Source organism: Astatotilapia calliptera, chromosome 1 (assembly GCF_964374335.1).
Source record: "Astatotilapia calliptera chromosome 1, fAstCal68.1, whole genome shotgun sequence".
In the NCBI taxonomy this organism is placed as follows: Eukaryota; Metazoa; Chordata; class Actinopteri; order Cichliformes; family Cichlidae; genus Astatotilapia; species Astatotilapia calliptera.
In genome coordinates, this window is record NC_137422.1 from 3,035,706 (window position 1) to 3,057,283 (window position 21,578).

Genomic DNA, 21,578 nt, shown 5'->3' on the forward strand with positions numbered 1-21,578 from the left:
ACAAAAACGCATGATGGCAAACAGAACATGTCCTACATCTTGGTTCCACCTCCAACCAACACGCAGCCGCAGGTGATTAGACTTACAGTTCCTCTCCTCTGTGGCTTTGGCGGGGATCTCCTCCACGCAGTCGGCTGGAAACCAGCCCACCTGGCCACGGGCACTGCCCTCCCAGAAACCCCCCTCTCCGATGCTCAGAACTGGACCAAGTGGTAGGAGAGAGAAAATTGGGAAAGTTAGAGGACAGTGAAAAAGGGACATGCTTTTTACTGTACAGATAATAGGACCCTCAGATCATTTAATCCATTTAAAGCAAAGGCACCAAAGGTATGTGCTTATACAGACTCATGCAGAGACTTGTGTGTGGACATGTCTGTGTTTTGACTGACCTTTTTTTAAAATGTTGCTATCTCATTATCTTATCTTATCGTCTCCATCTCTCCTCCACCTTTCTGTCACCTTTTGGTTTCTGTCCATTTTTCCAAGTGAATTAAATATGCAGTTCTTTCTCGTTTCCTCTTGCCTGGCGGCTCCATCTTCATCACCCTTTGCCAAATGCTTCCGCTGTCCCTCTTCTGCACATGTCCAAACCATCTCAGCCTTTGTCTCTAAACCACTGAATCTCAGCTGTCCCTCTGATGTAATCATGTCTAATCTTGTCCATTCTGGTCGCTCCCAATGAAAATGTCAAAATCTTCACCCTGCCACCTCCAGCTCTGCCTACGGTCTTTTTGTTAGATTTAGAGAATGACTGAATGAATGAACTAATTCAGGACGTTTGTAAAGCCACAGTCTGGATCAATTAAATATTCAGACCTAGAACTTGACCATTTTAAATGGCTAGACGAGCACATCAAGTATAAATATTATAGAGATCTTGTGCATTAAAATAAAGTTATTTGACTTGAAGAAAGTTTGGCTCGACAGGATGAGTTTGCAATAAAAGCAAAGCTTTGTAAAACTAAATCTTTGATTATTGTAGACAAATACTTTCTCTCTGCATTTAAAAGTAGAGACGTTGCTGGTTTGAAAGGTCACAGTATTCCACGCAAACATTAGTAGTGGCTTAAAACATTGATGTGTTGGGCTGGTACACATCCTGTGTGATTGCTTACTAAATAATGCATTTTGTGCTCATTCATGCAAACCACAGAGATGAAGCGTCTGACTTAACATGTGCAGATGAAGATGATGTTAGTCCCCTGCATCGCCACTCTGTGGAGTCTAAATACAGATGCATCGTATCTGATGAAGTCATTTTCATCAGATATGGTAATTCGCTGTTTCCAGCTGTCTCAGACACAATTTTAAAATAAAGGAATCGGTTTTTTTCTTGTCTTTTTTCAGTTTTAGAATTCAACATTTGTTCAGTTAGGATCGGTGGTGGGCTGTAACCTCTACTCTGCAGCTCATTCTTATATAAAGGAGTTAAAATTTTTATAATATTTAACATTTGCAGTCATTTCCAAACATTCAAATTATACAACACATGGTTCATTTTATACTAATTTCCAGCTCCATAATTTTTATTCTTGGTCTCTTATTGAGTAAGACTTCAGACTTAGCTCTGCTCTACACAGCAGAAGATACAAGCAGGTGGGTGGAGCTTCTGTGCTCACAGCCAGAGCCTGAGACGACCATATTAAAGAAAAAGCTTGTTTTCACTTATTTATTTACTTATTTTCGGCCATGTTTAAATCGACGGTACTTATATGACCCCTTTCTACTCATTTTGAGCAGATGTATTTTCTACTGCAAAACAACATAGAAATGTAAAAATACAAATAATTCAAGTTATTGTAGTAGCTGGTGTTGCTCGTGTCAGTGGGACTCAAACCGACGTTAAACAATGTGCTCCGCTGAATGTCCACTAACATGTACTGTACCTCGAGGGCCGGTGTCCTGCAGGTTTTAGATGTGTCCTTGATCCAACACAGCTGATTCAAATGGCTAAATTAGCTCCTCAACATGTCTTGAAGTTCTCCAGAGGCCTGGTGATGAACTAATCATTTGATTCAGGTGTGTTGACCCAGGGTGAGATCTAAAACCTGCAGGACACTGGCACTCAAGGCCTGGCGTTGCCTACCCCTGATGTACACGTTCACATAAAGAAATAAAGGCTGGCCTGTAGTAACAGTCTGGTCAGGCTGTTGCATAGATTTCACTTGGCCTGTTATAAAAGAACTGCTCTCCATTTACTGATAATGTGTGTCGTAGCAAAACTTTGATATTAGCTTAAACATTTTTCGCCCATCTCTCTTAACTACTAACTGTATAACAGTGTTTGGATTATGCTCACTTATGGATGTCAGACAAAAGGAATTAGCATTAAAAGTCTGACTGCTTCAAATAAAGAGATACTACAGTTGAGGTAAATAAAAGCCACAGTCACTAATTTAAGAAATACAGTGATTTGACTTCAGACGGACCCAGCAGTGGTCGTATGTCTTCCGTTGCAGTTTCACACATGCTTCAGCAGGTGTAAGTGTGTATGTGTATCTGGAGCTTAGAGTCAGATATGACAGGCGGGCTGATCTTGGATGGAAACAATTACAAATTCAGAACAAGTCATTTAATAATTTGCATCATGTTGGACTTTTCTTTGCAGTCAGGCTGTGCTGCTGCTTGCTCTTATGTTTACTGGCTTTTGTGACTTTTAAGGAAAGACAACACACTCAAAGAAGGCAACGGAAATCTCTGTGGAACAGGAAACCTGCCATGTTATTTTAAAACAACATTTCTATACACTCAGCTTAGACATAATAGAATAGAATAGAATTCAAATTTATTGTCATTGCACATGCACAGGTACAGGGCAACGAAACCTTTAAAAACATCAACTCATTCAAGAATAACCAACCAACAGCCAATCCTGTACAGATCTCCCCTCTTTTCTTTTTCTTAAATCTTTCTCCATATCCGAGTGTTTCGTTGTTTAACATTAGTCCTCCAAAACAGACCAAATGTACACTAGCTAGCAACACAGGCCATGTGCCAAACTACAGCGAGAAGCAGCTTATGTATTTGCTGTGTATTTGTTCAGATGGTTGAAATACTAACTTCAGAAATAAACTCCATCTATGTTAGTCTAGAAATTCCCCGTCTCACCTTTGACCCTGTCGCCCTTGTAGAGGTTAATCTCCCCCTCGGCCTGGGCTGTATACGAACGAACCACTACGAAGTGTCTTCCTGGAACTGCACTGTACAGCTTCCTTCTGGTTCCAACTGCCTCTCCACGACTGCTGGGGCTGGAAGAAAGAAAAAAATGTTTTATATGAAGTGGGTATAAGGACAGACATACCTAATTCTACAAGTGTGCAGGAAATTGTGGTCCTCGTGATGTATTACATCACACATGTTGTTTCTTTAGTTAAAAAACTAAAAAACTCACATGTGAAAATGCACGTGATTTAAATTATGCACAGGCGGTCTAGAGATTACCAACTGATATAATGGTACAGTTGTAAAAAGACTCATGTCAGCAAGTAACTCAAATATCACTACATTATTTGCAACACAAGAAAACAGGGAAACATACAGATGGTGCGGTCGCACACTATGGAAAAATGTGCCCACTGTCATTTAAAAGCTACTTTAGGAGAAACACTAAAGGTTAAGAGGTAAACAATATTTTAAATACATGCTCAAAAGTATGAACAAATCACCGGAGGTTACATGAAAAACAATAACGGCAGAGGCGACACTGGGAAAGCTGCTGGCGTGTGTCCCACACTGGTAAGTGGGGCAGAATGTGGGCTGGCTCTGACCCACGGAGCTGCAGTGGCTTCCAGGTAGGAGGCCAGACTCGCTAAAGACCACACAGAGAGCTAGCCAGGATTTGGCAGTAGTACAGAGGAATAATAACAAACTGCTAAATTAAGACAGCTAAAAATCTTTGATGTGCGTATCAGCGTGACATTTGAACAATCGGCTCCTGCAGAGATATCACTATTCTGCACTGGTTGTTAAATTTGAATGCACAAAAAAAGGCAGCATTTATATGTGAGGAGATGGGACCACAGAGAGAAGAGTGGTTGGTGCTGGTAGATGTGTCTGACATGATAACACAGTGCCACATAGTGGGCAACCTTTGTAACCACATCCACGGAGCAGAAAAGGGAAATAAAAGTATGATACTACTATTGACTATTTAACTTGCCTAATTGAGGTGCATGAAGCTGTAAAATTATGTAAAGTAGACTTTAGAGTACAAAGAGCAAAAAACAGTTATGACAGGTGTTTTCATTTTAGCATCTTGCACTTGCTCACCATGTGAGAGGGTAGCAGTGAAGGAGAGGCTATAGGATAAAACCACAGTGAAAGAAAAACTAGGAGTGCCGGAGCGATAGATTGAGAGAGAGGAAGGAAATAGTTTTTTCAAGTAAGTGGGTCACCTTGTCCTGTAGACTGTACTCCTCTTCAAACCTTCATGGGCCTTTGGAGAGCTAACCCCATTCAATACCTACTGAGAGTGCTCACACATTTTTCCGAGGGAAAGCTGTGGACCAAACTGCAACTGTGCACTGTAAGTGTCCTGAAACACTGTGTATACCACCGAGAGGCCGATACTGTAGTATTCAGACACAGCAGTTCACAGCTGACATCATGACTGAATATCACAGAACAACTTGAGCTCGCTGTCGATGATTAACGCAGTGCTGTGAAAAAGTATTTGTCCCCTTCCTGATGTCTTAGCTTTCTGCATATTTTTCACTAGTAAATATTTTAGATCATAAAACAAATTTTAATATTAGACAAAATGAAATGTTTAAATTAAGGGGGGAAAGTACCTTAGTGTCCATAGCTCTATGTGAAAAAGTGTGACAAATATGCCAAAAACTAGGAACTTTTTCACAGCACTGTGGTATTTAACACACACCCTAAATCTAACAGGCATAAAAGAGGACGACCCAAACGCACCAGACATACTAAGCACGGTGTATGAGTGTCGTCTTCTCTTTCACAGACTGCTGCATGAAACTAAGAGTCCAAAATAAGTTACAAATAGAGTTGGATGTCTCGAGACCACTTTTACGTCTTGCTGTCCCGGTCTCGCTGTCTCAGATCGACATAGTGGTCGGGAGATTTGGAGTCAACAGTATCCATGACACACAACGTAACGTTCGATAATGTGTCATGTGCAAAATCATCAGCTCTAAGCGCCGTGCTTACGGAGTGCTTTGTAGTGAATCAGAAGAGTCGACTGCCATTGAGCGAGAGCCGCTCCTCACTTAATTTCCTTTCGCTGCTCAGCTCTCACACAGTGGCTCAGCTATGCTCCAATCTAATATCATTATGTGAAAAACAGAGAGGGTGATGGACGCGACAGTCAAGTGGAGCGTGCGTCTGTCCTCTCAGTGAGTGAGACAGTAGACAGCGGTGAGGAGGGCTGTGCGACAGCAAAAACACATAAATATGCCTGATACCCGTAAACGAAGCAGCGTCTGGCTGCAGTTTGAAGACTTTTTTGTCTCGGTCTCGATACCCTCTGGTCTTGGTCTTGTTTTGGTCTTGGTTTAGGCGGTCTTGACTACAAGTCTAGTTACAAAAACCTTCATGTATTGTAGAAACAGTCACCCTAACCAAGTAAAGTGCATGACATATTCATGAGTATCCAGCTAAAACAACTCAAGTCTCATTAAAATATTTACTTCTTAGAAATAATGAATAATATATTTATAAAAAGACAGCAACCGAAGGCGTTTTTGCTGTTGTCTGTGTTACGTAACTGCAATGAATTTGCGCTTCTCGAGTTATTAATAAACAGAACTACAGTATCAAACTGCATCTATTTATAATTGAACAGATTATAAGAGTTTTCATTATATGTTAATCTCACAGTTTTATCTGAGAACCAAAGTCTAACTTTATTCATCCAGTGTACTTTTTCCTTAGTAATGGATTTTTTTTCAATCATTATATTGATTAAGTGTGAAATCTATTACTTAAACTACCCGACGCTGTCATAAATGAGTGCAAACCTGGGCACGCCAACTATCTGTTTTTCCCCAAGTGTCTTATTGACTCATGCTGCCAATAACGAAAGATGTGCTGATGGGTGAGGAGTGTTGTCTTTGTGTTTTTGTTGGAACGTCCACTCAGACTTTGCATACTGCATGGAGATTATAGTTTTCAGTCTTTATGTTACTTTAACAAAGATTCTGCTCTTTTTAGCTTGTGGTAGCCTGACTGAAGAACAGTTTACGTGTCTCTGACTGAATTGCTGTCCATGGTGCTGAGAGAGACAATGTGAGAGTGTGTGTTTGCTCTCTAACGTCAGTTTGGAAAACCATACTTTATAGCTACTGTTCTATTAAATGCTGTGTCATCAAAGCAGATGCTTTTATTGTGAGAATTCAAAAAGTCTCACACTCATGTTCCAAATTCTTATGCACTGCACAAAATGCTAAATCTGTACTTGTTGGTGATGTGAAGGAGGCATTTACTACTAAGTCAATTCAGAATTAAATCCTGGTCTCCAAAATCAGCAGGCCCACTGAGAAGGGAAAACTGTCAGCCATGTTTTCCCTTTCTTTCTTTTTTTGGCAATTACCCACGTGGCTTTGAGGTGCTAATTAGACAGTGTTGATTAATACCAGCTGTGCATAATTTGTGCTATTATTGGATGATCACCTGAGACCATGGGAGAGAGGAGAAAAGGGAGAGGGCAAGAGGGTGGGTAAAGAGTGAAAAGAAAACATGCAGCAGTAGGCCCTTCCAGACGGACAGTCCTCTCCATTAATGTGACGTAAGAATCTCGGTCACTTGAGTTAGGGTTATCACTGATGATCACTTGGACCTCCGATGGTTGATGCCCCCACTTACATTACGTTTTTATATCATTTTATTGCCTACTGGGGGCAGCAGAACAAAACACACAGCACAAATGTTCATCATTCCACTGAGTGCCTTTAAAAGCGCTATAAACGTACACTTTTACTGTAGGGAGGATTAATATATATAAATATGGACTGATTTTTCTGCGTCATTCAATACCAGCATCGACATATCACAGAAGTAGGAGACTGAACTGTGTGCACACTTATGCCTCTAAGCCTGCTTTGCTGAATGCACTGGGCTTCAACTCTCAGGAGGACCAGGACAAGCTCAAACAACACTTAAGCACACTGCACCCTGTCAGTTGCCATTAAAATGAAAGACAACATAAAAACTGCCTGTGAGCGTTGAACAGAGCTTTGATTAACAGTTAGCAGGAGCCAAGTTAATTGTCTGTCAATAAACTCATGTCAAACAACACAATAGGCTAGAGATTTCAAATAAACAAAACTGACAGAGAAAAAAATTCCCCGCTCGCCCCTGCGGGCGGTCTATCCTTCAAGCTCGGGGTCCTGCGCAGTATCTTAGCTGTTCCCAGGACTGCGCTTCTCTAAACAGAGATCTCGGATGTTGTTCCTGGGATCTGCTGGAGCCACTCGTCTGCTTGGGAGACACTGGACCTAGTGCTCCAATTACCATTGGGAGCACAGTCACCCTCCACATCTTCTCGAGCTCTTCTCTGAGCCCTTAGTACTTCTCTAGCTTCTCATGTTCCTTCTTCCTGATGTTGCTGTCATTCGGTATCACTACATCGATCACTACGGACATCTTTTTCCACTTGTCTACCACCACTATGTCCGGTTGGTTACCCACCACCATTTTGATGGTGATCAGTCATTCTCCACCAGCCTAGGGGGCGTCTCCCATTTTGACCTTGGGACCTCTAGCAGAGGTGGAGGATGAACTCAACTGGGGTAACTGTTGTCTTATGTAGTCTGGGGATTGATTGAATGTTGGGGTTGGTGTAGTTTTTCTTTGGGTAGGCCGCCCGGGCTCTCTGGGGCTTGGTGCTGCTGCTGCTAGGGGCTCCAGTCTGGATGGACCTGGCCTTGGTGGATTACGGGGAATGGGAGTGTCTACCGGGGTCAGTGGAGGAGCTGGCTGCAGGGAGGGGGTACTGGACCTGGGAGTATAGAGAATATCTGGGGAGTGTAAGTGTGTGTACAGTGTTCATTTCTGTTTGTCTCCATGTTGGGCGAGTTGAGTATCTGTATATGTGTAGATGAGGGTGGGAATGCATGTTTGTGTCTATGTGTGCCTCTTCGTCTATCTTTATGTGTCAGGTCGGGTCTTAGACTTCACCTCTTTGGGAACATCATAGGCCCCCTCAGTGGTGGGGGCCTATCTCCCCCCCACCACACTCCCTGTCGGTGGCAGATGCCCTCACTCGCCGGTGCCTTGGTGGATCTCGGTGTCTGGGTGCTCGGGTGTGTACTGGCTCACTCCTGGCAGCTTCTTGGCAGGGCCCGTTCCCATGGCTTGGTCAGGCTCCTTCTGGGGTGTGGAGGACCCTTGGATCTCGGGTCTCTGGGCCCGGGGCTCAGCCAGCTTTGGTGTAGCCAGCTGCCGGTGGAGCCTGTGGGCACGTTGCCGCAGCTCCCTGTGGCTTCTGCATCGTGGCTGCTGGGTGACACCCCCCCCATCTAGGGCTGTCCTCAGCTCTTTTCTAGGTGGATGGGGCATTTGCCCCTTCCAGAGGCCTTCTTGGGCTTTCGTGCTCTAGGGGGCTTCTAGATGTCTGGGGCCTGGATCTTTTCCATGCCTACTTCATGTCCTGGGGGATGGGGTTATGGCTCCCCATGCCTATTATTAGATAGTTACATGGAGAAACCTTGTGAATACAAGCGTGCTCACGCACACAGGGTGTTCACAAACACACACTATCTTCCTTGGCTGGCTCTTATGTTGGTTTTTGCTGTGGTTTCCCTCCTGTGTTGTTCTCTTTTTGCTTATTTTCTTCTTTCTTTCTCTCTGTCTCTCTTCCCCTCTGTTTTTCTTTCCCTCTTCTTTTGTTGAGCCTCTTTCTAACTTCTCTTTTCTTCATCTTTCTCTTTCCTATCCCCCGGTCCTGTCTGCTTCGAATCTAATAACTTAAAAGTAAAATAAATAAATAAATAAACAATAAAGATCGAACAAACTATAGCGATCAAGTGGACCAGTATGGCAAAAGCTGTAATGATCCAATTGTCAAAATACATCTGTTAGGAATCGTTCTTGGCCTTCAGACAAAAATTCTGATTGCTGCAGTGCCGGACAGGACAGGCATAAACTGCAACCACTTAATGCTAAATGTCACAATTAAGCTAGTATATCTGTTTTTTATGTAGATTAAATGAGAAGGCAGTTTGAGTAAAATGCTATAATGTTTTATTTTTGAATGTTTTATCTTTTATCTTTACATATGCACTCATCTCTCGCTTTGCTAGGTATACCTATTCAGTTACTTGTTAATACAAATCAAAACCAACAAATCACAAGGTGGCATCTTATTACAGTTAGGCACGTACACACGGTCAAGACCCACTGAAGTTCAAACTGAGCATCACAAGGCAGAAGAATGATTTAGGTGACTCGGAATGTGACACGGTTGTTGGTTTCAGATAGAAATTGATGATCTAATAGAAAGCGGATCATCAAGAAGAATGGGCAGACTCCTTCAAACAAATGGAAAGGTAGAAGAGCATCTCTGAATGCACAACACATCAAACTATGACGCATGGGCTGGAGCAGCAGAAGATCTCGCTGGGTTCCCCTCTGGAAAAATGTTACGTGGTATTATGAGCCTTGACTTCTGCTGTGGCATTTAGATCATAAGGTCAAATTTTGGCATAAACAACGGGAAAGCATGGGCCCACCCTGCCCTGTACCAATTACTATACTGATACTATAAAGCAGGGGTATCCAACTCCAGGCCTCGAGGGCCGGTGTCCTGCAGGTTTTAGATCTCACCCTGGGTCAACACACCTGGATCACATCACTTCATTACCAGGCCTCTGGAGAACTTCAAGACATGTTGAGGAGGTCATTTAGCCATTTGAATCAGCTGTGTTGGATCAGGGACACATCTAAAACCTGCAGGACACCGGCCCTCGAGGCCTGGAGCTGGACATCTCTGCTGTAAAGTATTCCACAGTCATCAGATCTGTTGCAGTGTGATGGAACAGGAAGTTTGCATCAAATCTGAAGCAGCTACGTGACTTTATCATTTCAAAATGGACTAAAACCTCTGACAAACATCTCCAGCACTCTGTTGAATCTATGCTATAATGTATTAAAGCAGCTTTGAAGACCAAAAGGGGCCCAAACCAGAGTAGCTAATAAAATGTCTGGTGAGTGTAGTTTCTCTTACGTAACATTTCGTGTGTATTTTATTTTTCTCATTTTTTGGTTTTGTTTATTTGTGTTCTGTTGGCTTGAGGGTTGTTTATATATGGAAACTTTTCCTTTACATCTGAAGTAATTCAATTCAAATCAAATTAAGGGAACTTCATAATTGCATCACACTCACAGAGCAAATCTTTGCTGAGGTATAATGTGATTTACTTTGCAGTGTTAGCCTAGGAGTTTTTCACAGCAATGTGATTTCTTAATAAGATGAAGTTCTCTATGTTTGCTTAAGCTGAAAAGCTTCTTAACCAGATAGAAAACTACTAATAACATTTTTGCAGCTGTGCACACCTCTGTTCTCCATCTTGGCTCATTTTGCCCTGAGAGTTCATTTTCTGTTTATGGTTTCATTTTGCTGAGCGTTTTCAGCAGCTGTCACATATTTCACCACCATAATTGGAATCACTGCCAGCCTTTAACCATCCGCAGATCTGTTAATCAGCACGACACGGTATACATGGTAGATTTCAGGTCTTGTGATAATGTATGTTGGAGCCCCGTGGCCACACTGTTTAGACAGCACTGGCCTGTCCTTCTATTGGACGAATCTCATTTCCCACCACATCTAGCTGTTGCCATGATACCCCAGGGCTAACTGACAGCTGTCACTGTGTGATAGTTTGTGTGTGTGAGTGTGGGAGTTTGGTCTCACTTGTGCATGTGTGTTGCATTCTGACAAAGGACATGTCAAGTGGGAGCAGAGGGATGCTACACAGACGTTGTCATGTGTGTGGGCTGAGGTTGGATTGGGGGGTGGGGTGGTGGTGCGGTGGGTGAGGAAGAACGCGTGCGAGCAGAGGCAAACAGAAAGTGCTGGAATTGGGAGCTTTAAAGGGCAGCTGGGTGGGAATGAGCTGAGAGCTAAAGTTCACACTTATTGGACATGGACTGTGAGCAACAACATGATATTATCATTTCAGCTGGCTTATTGCAAGGTCATTTCCAATGTGCCATGAGCTTCAATCACTGCCTATAAGTGATGTTAAAATTGTTAAAACAAAACTGACATTTGATAGTGAATTGGTTCTAAAAATGAGGGCAATTATCCAACGAGGTGCCTCAGGAGCTGAGCACACATAAATAGGTCTCAATGAGAGTCCTAACCTGAATGTCCTCTATATATATACACACTGTATGTACTGTATGTACAGATGTGCAACACGATACTTTCAGGCAAAGATTATACTGTTACACACAGCATGTTTATACCTGCTGTGGAAAGGTCAAAAACAACAATGCATCCTTGAGTTTCTCTTTTTTTTCTAGCTTTGCTGTCTTTGGATATTAGTCACATGCTGTTTCTACACACGACACAAATTGTGTTGTAGTTTGGAACCAACAGATTAATCCACACCATTGAGCCCTGCTCCCAAAAACGGACATTTTTGGGCTTTTTGGGCTGTCGCTGGCTGCAACATTGAGTTTGATGTGAAGAAACCAACTCTGTGTCTCTTTAGGAGTATTTGGCTGTTTGCTGTTTGGCTAGCTGCGCTCAAATGGAAACGCCGCAATGATCAGGTTTGTAAAGCACTTTAGAAATAAACACGGTGTTGATTCTGTTCATCTGGACATAACGAGTTAGCTCTACATCCAGATGAACAGAATCAACTTTTTGGGATTTCCTTACCTGGATGATTGAGCATGCATAGAGACATTTAATATGTGGGACTGAGATGAGCTAAACTTGACTATAAGAGTTCACAGTAATAGACGAACAACAGCTAGTGTAACAGTGCGCCTCACTAATGTGCTTTTATACGTTTTTTTACATAAATAATGGAGCTCTAATGTAGAACGCAGCGATTACTGTTGAAGCCTTTTCATGAGATCTGATGACGAGAACAGAAGACTTGAGAACAGAAATAAAATTTGTTGTAAATTCCCGACATTTGCAGTACATTTTTTTTTCCAAATTCATAGCTCATTTTTTGTGCCCAAACAGCTGTAATAAGTACCTTTGAACTATTTTAAAATAAAGTTAACACAAATTATATTTCATTTTTTAAAGAATTGGCAATTTTGGCGTGTGTAAATCTGATCTGATTTCAACCTTTTACAAATCTTACAAAGGGAGACTACAGTGCTGTATAACACAACCAAGACTCCTAACGATACTACGGAAACACAGTTCGAGAAACATTGGTTATCCATCCCTCGAACAGAAAGTGCTCATTATAAAAAACACAATAACTAAATTAGGAAAATAACCACACCAAAGTCATGGACTGTACTGCAGAGAGCTACATAAGTGTTTTTAAATGTGTTATTGTTAATTTGTACTGAATATCGACTTTCAGTCATATAAATGTGACCAAGGGGAAATACAATAAAAGGTCATGGGCTGCTTGGTTTCTAGAACTGGGCCATGAGGAATTCTACTGAGCCCAGGCTATGAATGTCCCTCATTACTAACCCTGATGGAAAAAATACGGATTGGGTCACAGACCAACATTATTAGTCATTTTTATATTGTAATTATTACCCAGCTTATCCTTTTCTTTTGGTTCGAACCCACTTGCCTTCCTGCACCAGCTCAAACCACAATGACTTTTATATAGTCTTATATTAAGTTAAAAACAAACAAATACCTGATTTTTAATTGATCTCGTCTTTTATCAGAATCTTTAATTATTATATCAGAACTCTTGCAGTGTATATGTATGCATCTTATGATTAGGATCACATACTACATGTACATATACTACATTATAGGGTATTTATTAGTCACACGTAAGGTCCTATATTTCCTCTTAGTTAACCCTCTCTAACACAGTATATTTTGTACATTTTGTGTACTCCAAAAAACTCCAAAAAAAAGTCATTTGCAATTCAATAAATAAATAAATAAATCAAATGTACTTGTTAAATATGTATTTATTTTATTGTTTTTTTAGGCTGCACTTCACAAGGCTTCAAATGCAACTGAGGCCTGAGTATATGCTTTAAATACCCATTTATTTCTTCTTCTGGATGCGATACGCAGTGTTTTACACAATCATCATTACATTATAAATGTGAACTTTTCACTTATTTCATACTGAAGCATGAAGTTATTTTACAAAAACTAAAGTACATGAAATTCATGTACTGTGTGCTCTATTTCATATTTTTTATGGCACAAAACTATATACAAACAGATTTTTAAAATATCTATAATAACTAATATAAAATATTACTAATATTATTTATTAATCATGAAAATTACTTTTTAATTTTGGTGTTTAGGTGACTCTGAAGCAGCCTAATGACTCAGAGCACAAATGAGACCAGTGTGATTAAATTAGGTGAATAATACAATAAATTTTAAGTTCTTTCCTGTTATCATCTTTTAAAATCTCACTAAAAAAATACCAATTCAGTAAAATTATATTTTGATTTACCAACTTTGGAAGTCAGTGTTTAAATTTAGTCTAACTGATTAAACATGAAAAAGAGACAGAGAAGTATATCAGATACTTTTTTCTGCAAAAATGTCACGTGTCCCTGTTTTTTTAATAGCTAATAATTGATAAAAAATGTTGTGTTACATGATTTTGGCATATAAGTAGGGCAGGCCGGAAAAGGTTGACCTATATAAAGAGCAGTTTCTGCCAGATTTATCCACCTATGCACACACCTGGCCACACCTGCTAAAAGAAAATGAGTTGGATATTTTTAATTATTAGACCTATTAAAACACTGCGTTTCGACAAAATTCTAAAAACAAATGTGTGGCAAATCTGGTAGACAATAAAGAGAGAGCATTTCTAAGTACTCTAATGAAACCCACCAAATCTAGAATTGGAGAAAAGGAACCTCTCCTCTCAGTAAAAGTGCACATACTTAAAACTTCCTCATCATATATTCATGTAAGCCTTTCGAAAGCAATCACAATCAAAATCAAATGAAAATCAACCACGTTAAATGAAACAGCTGAGAACTTCTGCTTGATTGCTTGACAGCATTATATTATCTGTTCATGTTCATCGGTTATCAGCAAAGCAAACGTGAGTTTAGTAAAGTTAAACACATGAAAATGTTGAGAACAGCAGCTACCCTGCTTTTCCTCTACAAGCCGCATGAGCGTCTTATTGAAAGTATGTCAAAAGATGTGATGGTGATGTTCATGTTACTGCGGAAGCAAAGACAACTGTCCTCCTCCACTGCTCTTCCCCTTCTTTCATCTCCCCCATCACTTTTCTTGCCTTGACTCAATCCCCTCTGCCCTCACTCTACATGCCATAGTTTGAACTTCCTTTCTCTCTCCTTCAGCAACCTCTGCCTCCTCCTCATTACTCTGTTCTTCATCTCATCCCATCGTTACACTACAGCTTTGTCTTCACATCTTTTCTATAACGTGAAGTGCATCTCTTCTTTCCACTTCTCTCTCTGACATCGGACATGGGCTGAGCTAGACAGTGTGGGTAGTGATGGTGTGGCAGAGTGCTTGTAAATGTGTCCATCTGCCAAGAAACAGGAGGAGGAAGAGGAGGCAGGGGAAAAGACCACAGAGCATGTGTTTTAATTTGGATTGATGGTTACCCATCACATGTTAATCGTCTGGGAATCATGTGCTCCTGCAAACACCACCACAAAAAGATGTGCAGATGCATGGTGGCATTTCTCAGTGAACTTCTGTGCAGGTGTGTAGGTGTGCTCACACACACACACACACACACACACACACACACACACACACATACTCGCTTAAGTCCCGTTTGGGGTCGCATATCTTAACTCCCACCCTTTGGGGACACCACTTTCTGTATGGTTTAGAAGCAAGCTGGCAACTCAGTTTTACTCCTCCAAGACCACAGAAATAAAAAATCACTTGAGATTTTCATTTTAAGCAACATTTGTCCAGACAGTATTTTTACCTTCACATTGGGGACTGGGAATGTTTAATGTCCTCTTTGGGGTCTTCAGCGATACACAGATAAACAAACTATTTTATGCTACTTTTGGGGACCTTACTTCCATTTGGGGTCTTCAGCGACACACACATACACAAACTATTTTATGCTACTTTTGGGGACCTTACTTCCATTTGGGGTCTTCAGCAATACACACATACACAAGTTATTTTATGTCAGTTTTGGGGACCATACTTCCATTTGGGGTCTTCAGCAATACACACATACACAAGTTATTTTATGTCAGTTTTGGGGACCATACTTCCATTTGGGGTCTTCAGCAATACACACATACACAAATTATGTTATGCCACTTTTGGGGTCGTTACTTCCATTTGGGGTCTTCAGCAATACACACATAACTTCAGTTTTGGGGATATTACTTCATCAAAGTAAGTACAAGGTAATGTTATGATTTAACCATCTAGAAATGTTTTAGGATGCTGCTGCTGCTCAGTGTCACAATGTTAAAAGCCATCTTTTTCTACCCAACCTAACAATATTCATTGCAATTAGGTCTGCTAACTTGACAAAATCCAATGGATTTGCCAGAACTTCAAAGTCAGGTCATTACTTATTATGAAAGAAATCACAACTTATTGTGCCACAGAAACATTTAAATATTCTGCTTCTTTTATTTCTACCGTGTTGTTTTTAGCACTTTACATGCACTTCATGTATACACAGGAACTTGCAGCAACAAAGAAACAACAAAATATCTGCACAATTCATTAAGTGCTTCTACCTGCAAATGTAAAAAACTTTGATTCCAAATACATCTCATACAGTGCGAAGTGGACACAATGAAAACCATGTTAAGAAAAAAATGTCAACTTGAAAAGATTTGTTTTTTTCCTCTCAGAATGACAAAAGGTTTTAGGAAACAAACTTACACCTGCTTACTGAACCTGAAATTTTTGGAGTGCAACATCTTCAAAACATCTTCAGAACCATTTTACCAGAGAAACAGGAAATTTTAACTCACTGAAATCACAAACAGCCCTCAGTCCTTTGCACAAGCTTTTCTTTTTAAGGCAGTAATGCGATTTCTAACATAATTTTTTACCCCAGTCCAGTTTCTGTCTTTCAGTGCATAGGGTTCTGCATTGATGCATTGAGTGCAGTCCAGCTTCTGAGGCAACTTGCATGTGTTGATGAAACGCATCATGTGTTTTTCAACTGCACGTACCTCATGATCTTCCCACTTACATTTGGCGTTACTTCGGTTGCCTTTGAAGAAAAGAAAACAGACATCAATACACTGCTTAAAACTTTTTCAATATCAAATGTTTTCCTCCTCTACTCAATGAATAATGTCATGTATTTAATATATATATATTATTAGTGCTTATTTGCTGATTATATTCTTTTACGTATAAGAGATGGCCAGCGTTGAGTGTAAACTAGGTCGCAGGCTGATAGGAAACTGCATGCTTTTGCAAAGAATATGAGCTGCAGGCAGAAAGTGAAACTAAGTAGAGTGTTTGATCGAAACTTAAAAGTGTGCGTGACGTCTAGAGGAAGTATATAAATAACCAGACTGCCTGCTGCTGCTTCAGACTTGAGCTGATGTCTGTGTGCTCAGTCTCCATTTTCCGGAAAATGTAAAATTAAAGATCATTTTTTGAGTTAGACCACTTTGAGCCGTGTCTTTCTTCGCTGTTAAAAGAATACAAAGAAATGAATTTAATAATTGGTGCCATGACCTGGATTCTTTTGCGGCTGAGAGGTCTAATTTGGACCTTAAGGTACGATCTGATATGAGGCGGACAACAGACCGGTCTAAAAAGATTTAAAGGTAGGCACAAGCCTGTTCAAAGTAAAAGCAAAATTGTGCATATTGGATGAATTCTGAATTATTTGTTCGCCGAGTTGATGATCGTGACCGTCATTTATTTATCACCTTTTCACTTCATTAATTCACTGAACCATATTTATTTTTCTGTGCCAATGTATAAAGTTTATGTTTATGCCAAAACAAATTGGTCAGTACCCTTTTTCAAGGGAGGACTGAAAGAAGTCCTTGGAGATGAAGACGTCCCTGGAGATGAAGAAGTCCATGGCCCTCTGTCTCCATCCTGATCCGTTGTCTCATTCTCTGGTGTTTTTATTGCCTCCAGAGCCGATTGAAGAGGCTCACTCTCATCGCTTGAGTTATCTGAATTTTCCAGATCAACTTTTTCTAAAGGTTTCCAGAGCATTTAATAATTAAAAAAAAAATCAATTATTATATTTTAGAGCATCCTAATAAAATTTACACTCTTACCTTCGGGGTCAATTTCAATATCATCAAGTGTTTGGCCTTTATAATGTGAAACAGTTCCGTTCTCCAGTGCCAAAAGTAATTTGCTCATCTTAGCAAGCTGAAGTGTTCCTTGAGGCAAGCGGTAATACTGCCTGTGCACACGTATGTCATGACCCAGAAAGTCTGCTAGTTGATCTGCTTCATTTTCTTGAAGATTAAGCACCTGCGACATTGTTGCGATATGTTTTCGGAGCCTTGTTGATGTTAAGATTTCAGGGTGTTTTGCTCCACTCTCCTTTGCCAACATTTGGATACAGTCTCTTCCTCGATAGGCAGATAAAGCTCCTGGTCTAGCAAACATGTAAATGTTCTCTTTGGGGACGCCACAAGATTCACGAGTTTCCACAAGGAGCTCCATTGCAGAGACCATTGATGGTTTTAGGAGAATAGGAACTCCTCTCCCTCGTTTTCCACGGATTTCTACTCTGGTGAAGAAATCACACATTTTTTTCTCAAGTGAGGTCAGACAAGCAGCCATGTCCATATTGATTTCTGACTTTTTTCTGTCTTTAAAGGTGGACACCTCCATTCTTGATACCTCTCCTTCTCTTCTTCTGTTAAAAATGATCACTTGAGCTAGTGTCACTTTGGCAAGCATTGCATAGCTGTATGGAGTTGGAGTCAACCTCAGCATTCTTTCAGCACTGCTTTTAACAGTCTCCATATGGCGATCCAAGCATTTGACATCAGCTGTTAAAGGTAAAATCTGTGGTGCATTCCACTTAGACTCCTTCATGGTTGTTGTTGCACCTCTGGTGATCAGTCCCTTCCATCTAAAATTTTTGATAGCCTTAAATTCTCTGGCAAATTGCACAAGGCTTGAGTCTCCGTCTTCTGAGGACAAATTGTCAGTCTCTACAAGCTCACAGATAATTCCCAGATTGTTGCCAATTTTTAGAGCTAAGGTAGGTTTCTGGAACGTATTTCTTTCAGGATCGTACCCAGCCACCTCTTTCACTGCAGATATCAAATGGTTGAAGTTTGCAGGATAAATCAGTTCCTCTGCCTTTTGAATGGGGGTATTCTTCTGAGCTATAAGCAGCAGTCGCCCAAGTTCCCTAAGCCTTTGCCTTATGTAGTCATGTCTGTTCTTTCTTGAACCATTTAGATCATAAAGGTGCTGTCCAAACTGAAGAAGAAGTTGGTCATTTTGGATTAATTGAGTTACCTCGTCATATTTCATGCAGGAAATCACAGTTTTCAAGCCCTCTCCAATGTCACGAACAACAGCAGTTTTCAGTGCACATTTGGATCGAACCCGCTGCTTCCCACTCTGGGAGTCTTCTTCACTTTCTTTCTTTGCTGGGCATATTCTCATGTGCTTCCACAGTGTTTTCTTAGAATAGAGTCCCTGGCAGTGATAACAATGAATGTAATCAATGCCCTCTGTGGATTTCTTTGGTCTATAGCAGGCCTGTAGCTCACCAGCCCCCCTCTTCACAACACTGGCATTATGGGCAAAATTTCCGCGTCTTCTAAGGATGTTCAACCTATTGCGCCTCTCTCTTGAATTTTTGGGATATTGAAATGCACGAGCAACCTCTTCCTTATTTTTATGTACAGTCTCCAGGTGTCGTGCAATTTTTGATGTAGGCTGGAGACAAAACAAACAATAGTTTCTCTTATCATATACACGGCGACTTCCAGACTTTGAAGGTGGTAACACTTTGATCGAGTCCAAAATCTGTTGAGTTCTGCTTTTCTTCGGTGTACTTTCATTACTATTTGTTGCACTGTGGGACGAGAGCTTTCTCTTTCTTGGAGTTTTTGAGATCCTCTTCTTAAAAGTTGTGGCACCATTGCCTTTATTTAAAATTTCTGAATAATTATCTAGTTTTTGTGGAGATAAATCGGGGTATTGCAGAGAAGGCAGAGACTTCTGTGCAGTTGGATAAAGAGGTTCATCTTCATCTAGCTGAGAGGAACTTCCTTCAGTGTCTGGAACATAATTAGCATCACTATAGTCTGTGTGATCGGATTCATCAGAAGATGTTTCTGTATATGTCGAGACCTTGGGGAAAAAATAACATCTCTTTAAGATTTAAGACATGATAGAAGTATTTTTTGTGACAGATTAAAAGTTAGAGCTATTTAAAGATAAATAAAACATGTATATTAAACATTTTCCACCTGTTTTTGTCTTGAGGACCTCTTTTTTGAGTATTCAACGAAGCAATTATCAGATGCTGGTTGAAGTAATGATGTTGTGGCAACTATAGGAGGAACTGCAGCCTTAAAGGATGGACAAAAAACAAAAACTGAGTTTCTAAAAGTATCATATTATTACAACATATTTTTGATATCTATAAAACCAAATAAGGAAATATTAAACTGTAAAAGTAATACTAGTTATAGCATAAAATTCAACACTGGAATCACTGGTTTGAGGATATACATTTGAAAAAAAATAATATGTCATTTAGAAAACAAGGTTGCATAGGGTATTTTTAAAGAGGGATATGAAAATTAATATTAAAACAAACCTAAACTGCACAGCAGTGTACTTGTGAAATTCATTATATAGCAGACATATTTAACAATAATAAACAATCTTTGTGTTTTCAATTACACAGTACTTGTATGGACAGAACTTTGTTGAATTAGTTGGGTAATAAATGTATTGCGTGTATAAGAAAAAGCATCATGCGAACAAATGACAGCCTAACAGTAACTGTTATGCTTATTGTAGCTATTAGCTAAAACCAATAATTTAGCTTAGTTTGCCCTGGGCTCAGCTTTGACAAATATCATCAACTGTTATTATTATTAGGCCTCACACTTATAACTTTTGGGGACGTTTCTAACACAAATACACTCTGCTTTAACCTAAGCCTCCCCTAAATTGACCATGTGCTTCGTGTTGTGCGTGCCCGCGTCTGTGCATTTCATGGCGTCTGTGTAGAAATGACTAGTAAGACAAGGCTGCAAACTGTTCTCACAGAACTCAAATGTGCACTTGAATCCAATAAGAAGGATCTCTCTCTCTCTCCCTCCAGCTCTGTTGATGTGCCACTGGGAGTGTAACGACTGCCCCTCCCCCTCACTGCTCAGAGCAAACACAAGCCTCATGTCCAGAGTGAAGCAAAAAAAAAAAAAAAAAAACATTTAGAGAGATTTAGAGAAAGGAAAAACAAAACGGGGCAGGCTGCCGTTGTTCACTTCAAGGAGGCGGCTCTACGGGCCGTTTTGTTTGCCACCGACACACACACAGTATAATATATATATATATATATATATATATATTTATTCTCAATCACATTCACACCACTCTCTTATATCAGTTCCACTACATCAAGACTATTTTATGGTGATTAGCTGTTTTGTTACCATGTATTTTGCAAGGTAAGATAACCATGTCCTGCATTCAAAACCACTGAGTGTCTATGGTGGTGCTGTGCCTAATATTGTGCTCATTTGATCCAAAACCTATTTTTCCTTTATTTTGAAGGCAGAGGCTTAGATCCATTAGGTATCCACGAGAAAAGCCTTATCACATGTCAGGATTACAGTATATGGAAAATATGTGATTATAATGGAAGTCAATGGGGCCCAAAATGGTACAAGGGTAACAGGAGGTAGTACACATGTGAATCTCCTTTACTATACACCACACCATAGAGGGGATCAAATACACTCTGCTTTAACCTAAGTGAGGACAGTAAATGGCAAACTGAACTAAGGCCACTCATTAGATACTCATTAGATACTGATGAGAACATAACACTTACCTGAATGCAGTGTTCAAGATCACCGGTTTGGTTGCTGATCTCTAGAGTAGACTTATCCTGAAAACAGAGACATGACTTCACTTACAACTACAAAAACATCACCAACTACAGTCATCATTAGGTCTCACACTTGTAACTTTTGGGGACGTTTCTAACACAAATACACTCTGCTTTAACCTAAGCCTCCCCTAAATTGACCATGTGCTTCGTGTTGTGCGTGCCCGCGTCTGTGCATTTCATGGCGTCTGTGTAGAAATGACTAGTAAGACAAGGCTGCAAACTGTTCTCACAGAACTCAAATGTGCACTTGAATCCAATAAGAAGGAGAAGGATTTTGGGCAAAATACATTTATATAAAAAAAAAAAAAAAAAATCGATTCCGGATTTTAATGAATCGATATCACATTATCCAAACCTGAATCGATTTTA

The 21,578-nt window shown here is 40.2% G+C and overlaps 1 protein-coding gene and 1 long non-coding RNA gene across 3 annotated transcripts in view; both read right to left on the minus strand.

Moving 5' to 3' along the window:
- Positions 1-21,578, minus strand: part of shank2b (SH3 and multiple ankyrin repeat domains 2b) — a 334,629-nt gene that overhangs the window by 94,131 nt on the left and 218,920 nt on the right. Inside the window, exons 12-13 of the mRNA XM_026194263.2 lie at positions 3,109-3,248; positions 87-200 (exon numbers count right to left, since the gene is read on the minus strand). Of these exons, the coding sequence (XP_026050048.2) occupies positions 87-200; positions 3,109-3,248 (254 nt within the window). The remainder of the gene's footprint in view (positions 1-86; positions 201-3,108; positions 3,249-21,578) is intronic.
- Positions 15,728-20,751, minus strand: LOC145428760 (uncharacterized). Of its 2 annotated transcripts, XR_013909083.1 has the most exons (4): positions 19,552-20,751; positions 17,383-19,432; positions 17,110-17,298; positions 15,728-16,346 (listed from the first exon to the last, which is right to left on the minus strand). It is a non-coding gene; the product is annotated as an uncharacterized LOC145428760 (long non-coding RNA). The 2 variants fall into 2 exon arrangements; XR_013909082.1 differs by having other exon boundaries at positions 17,383-20,736.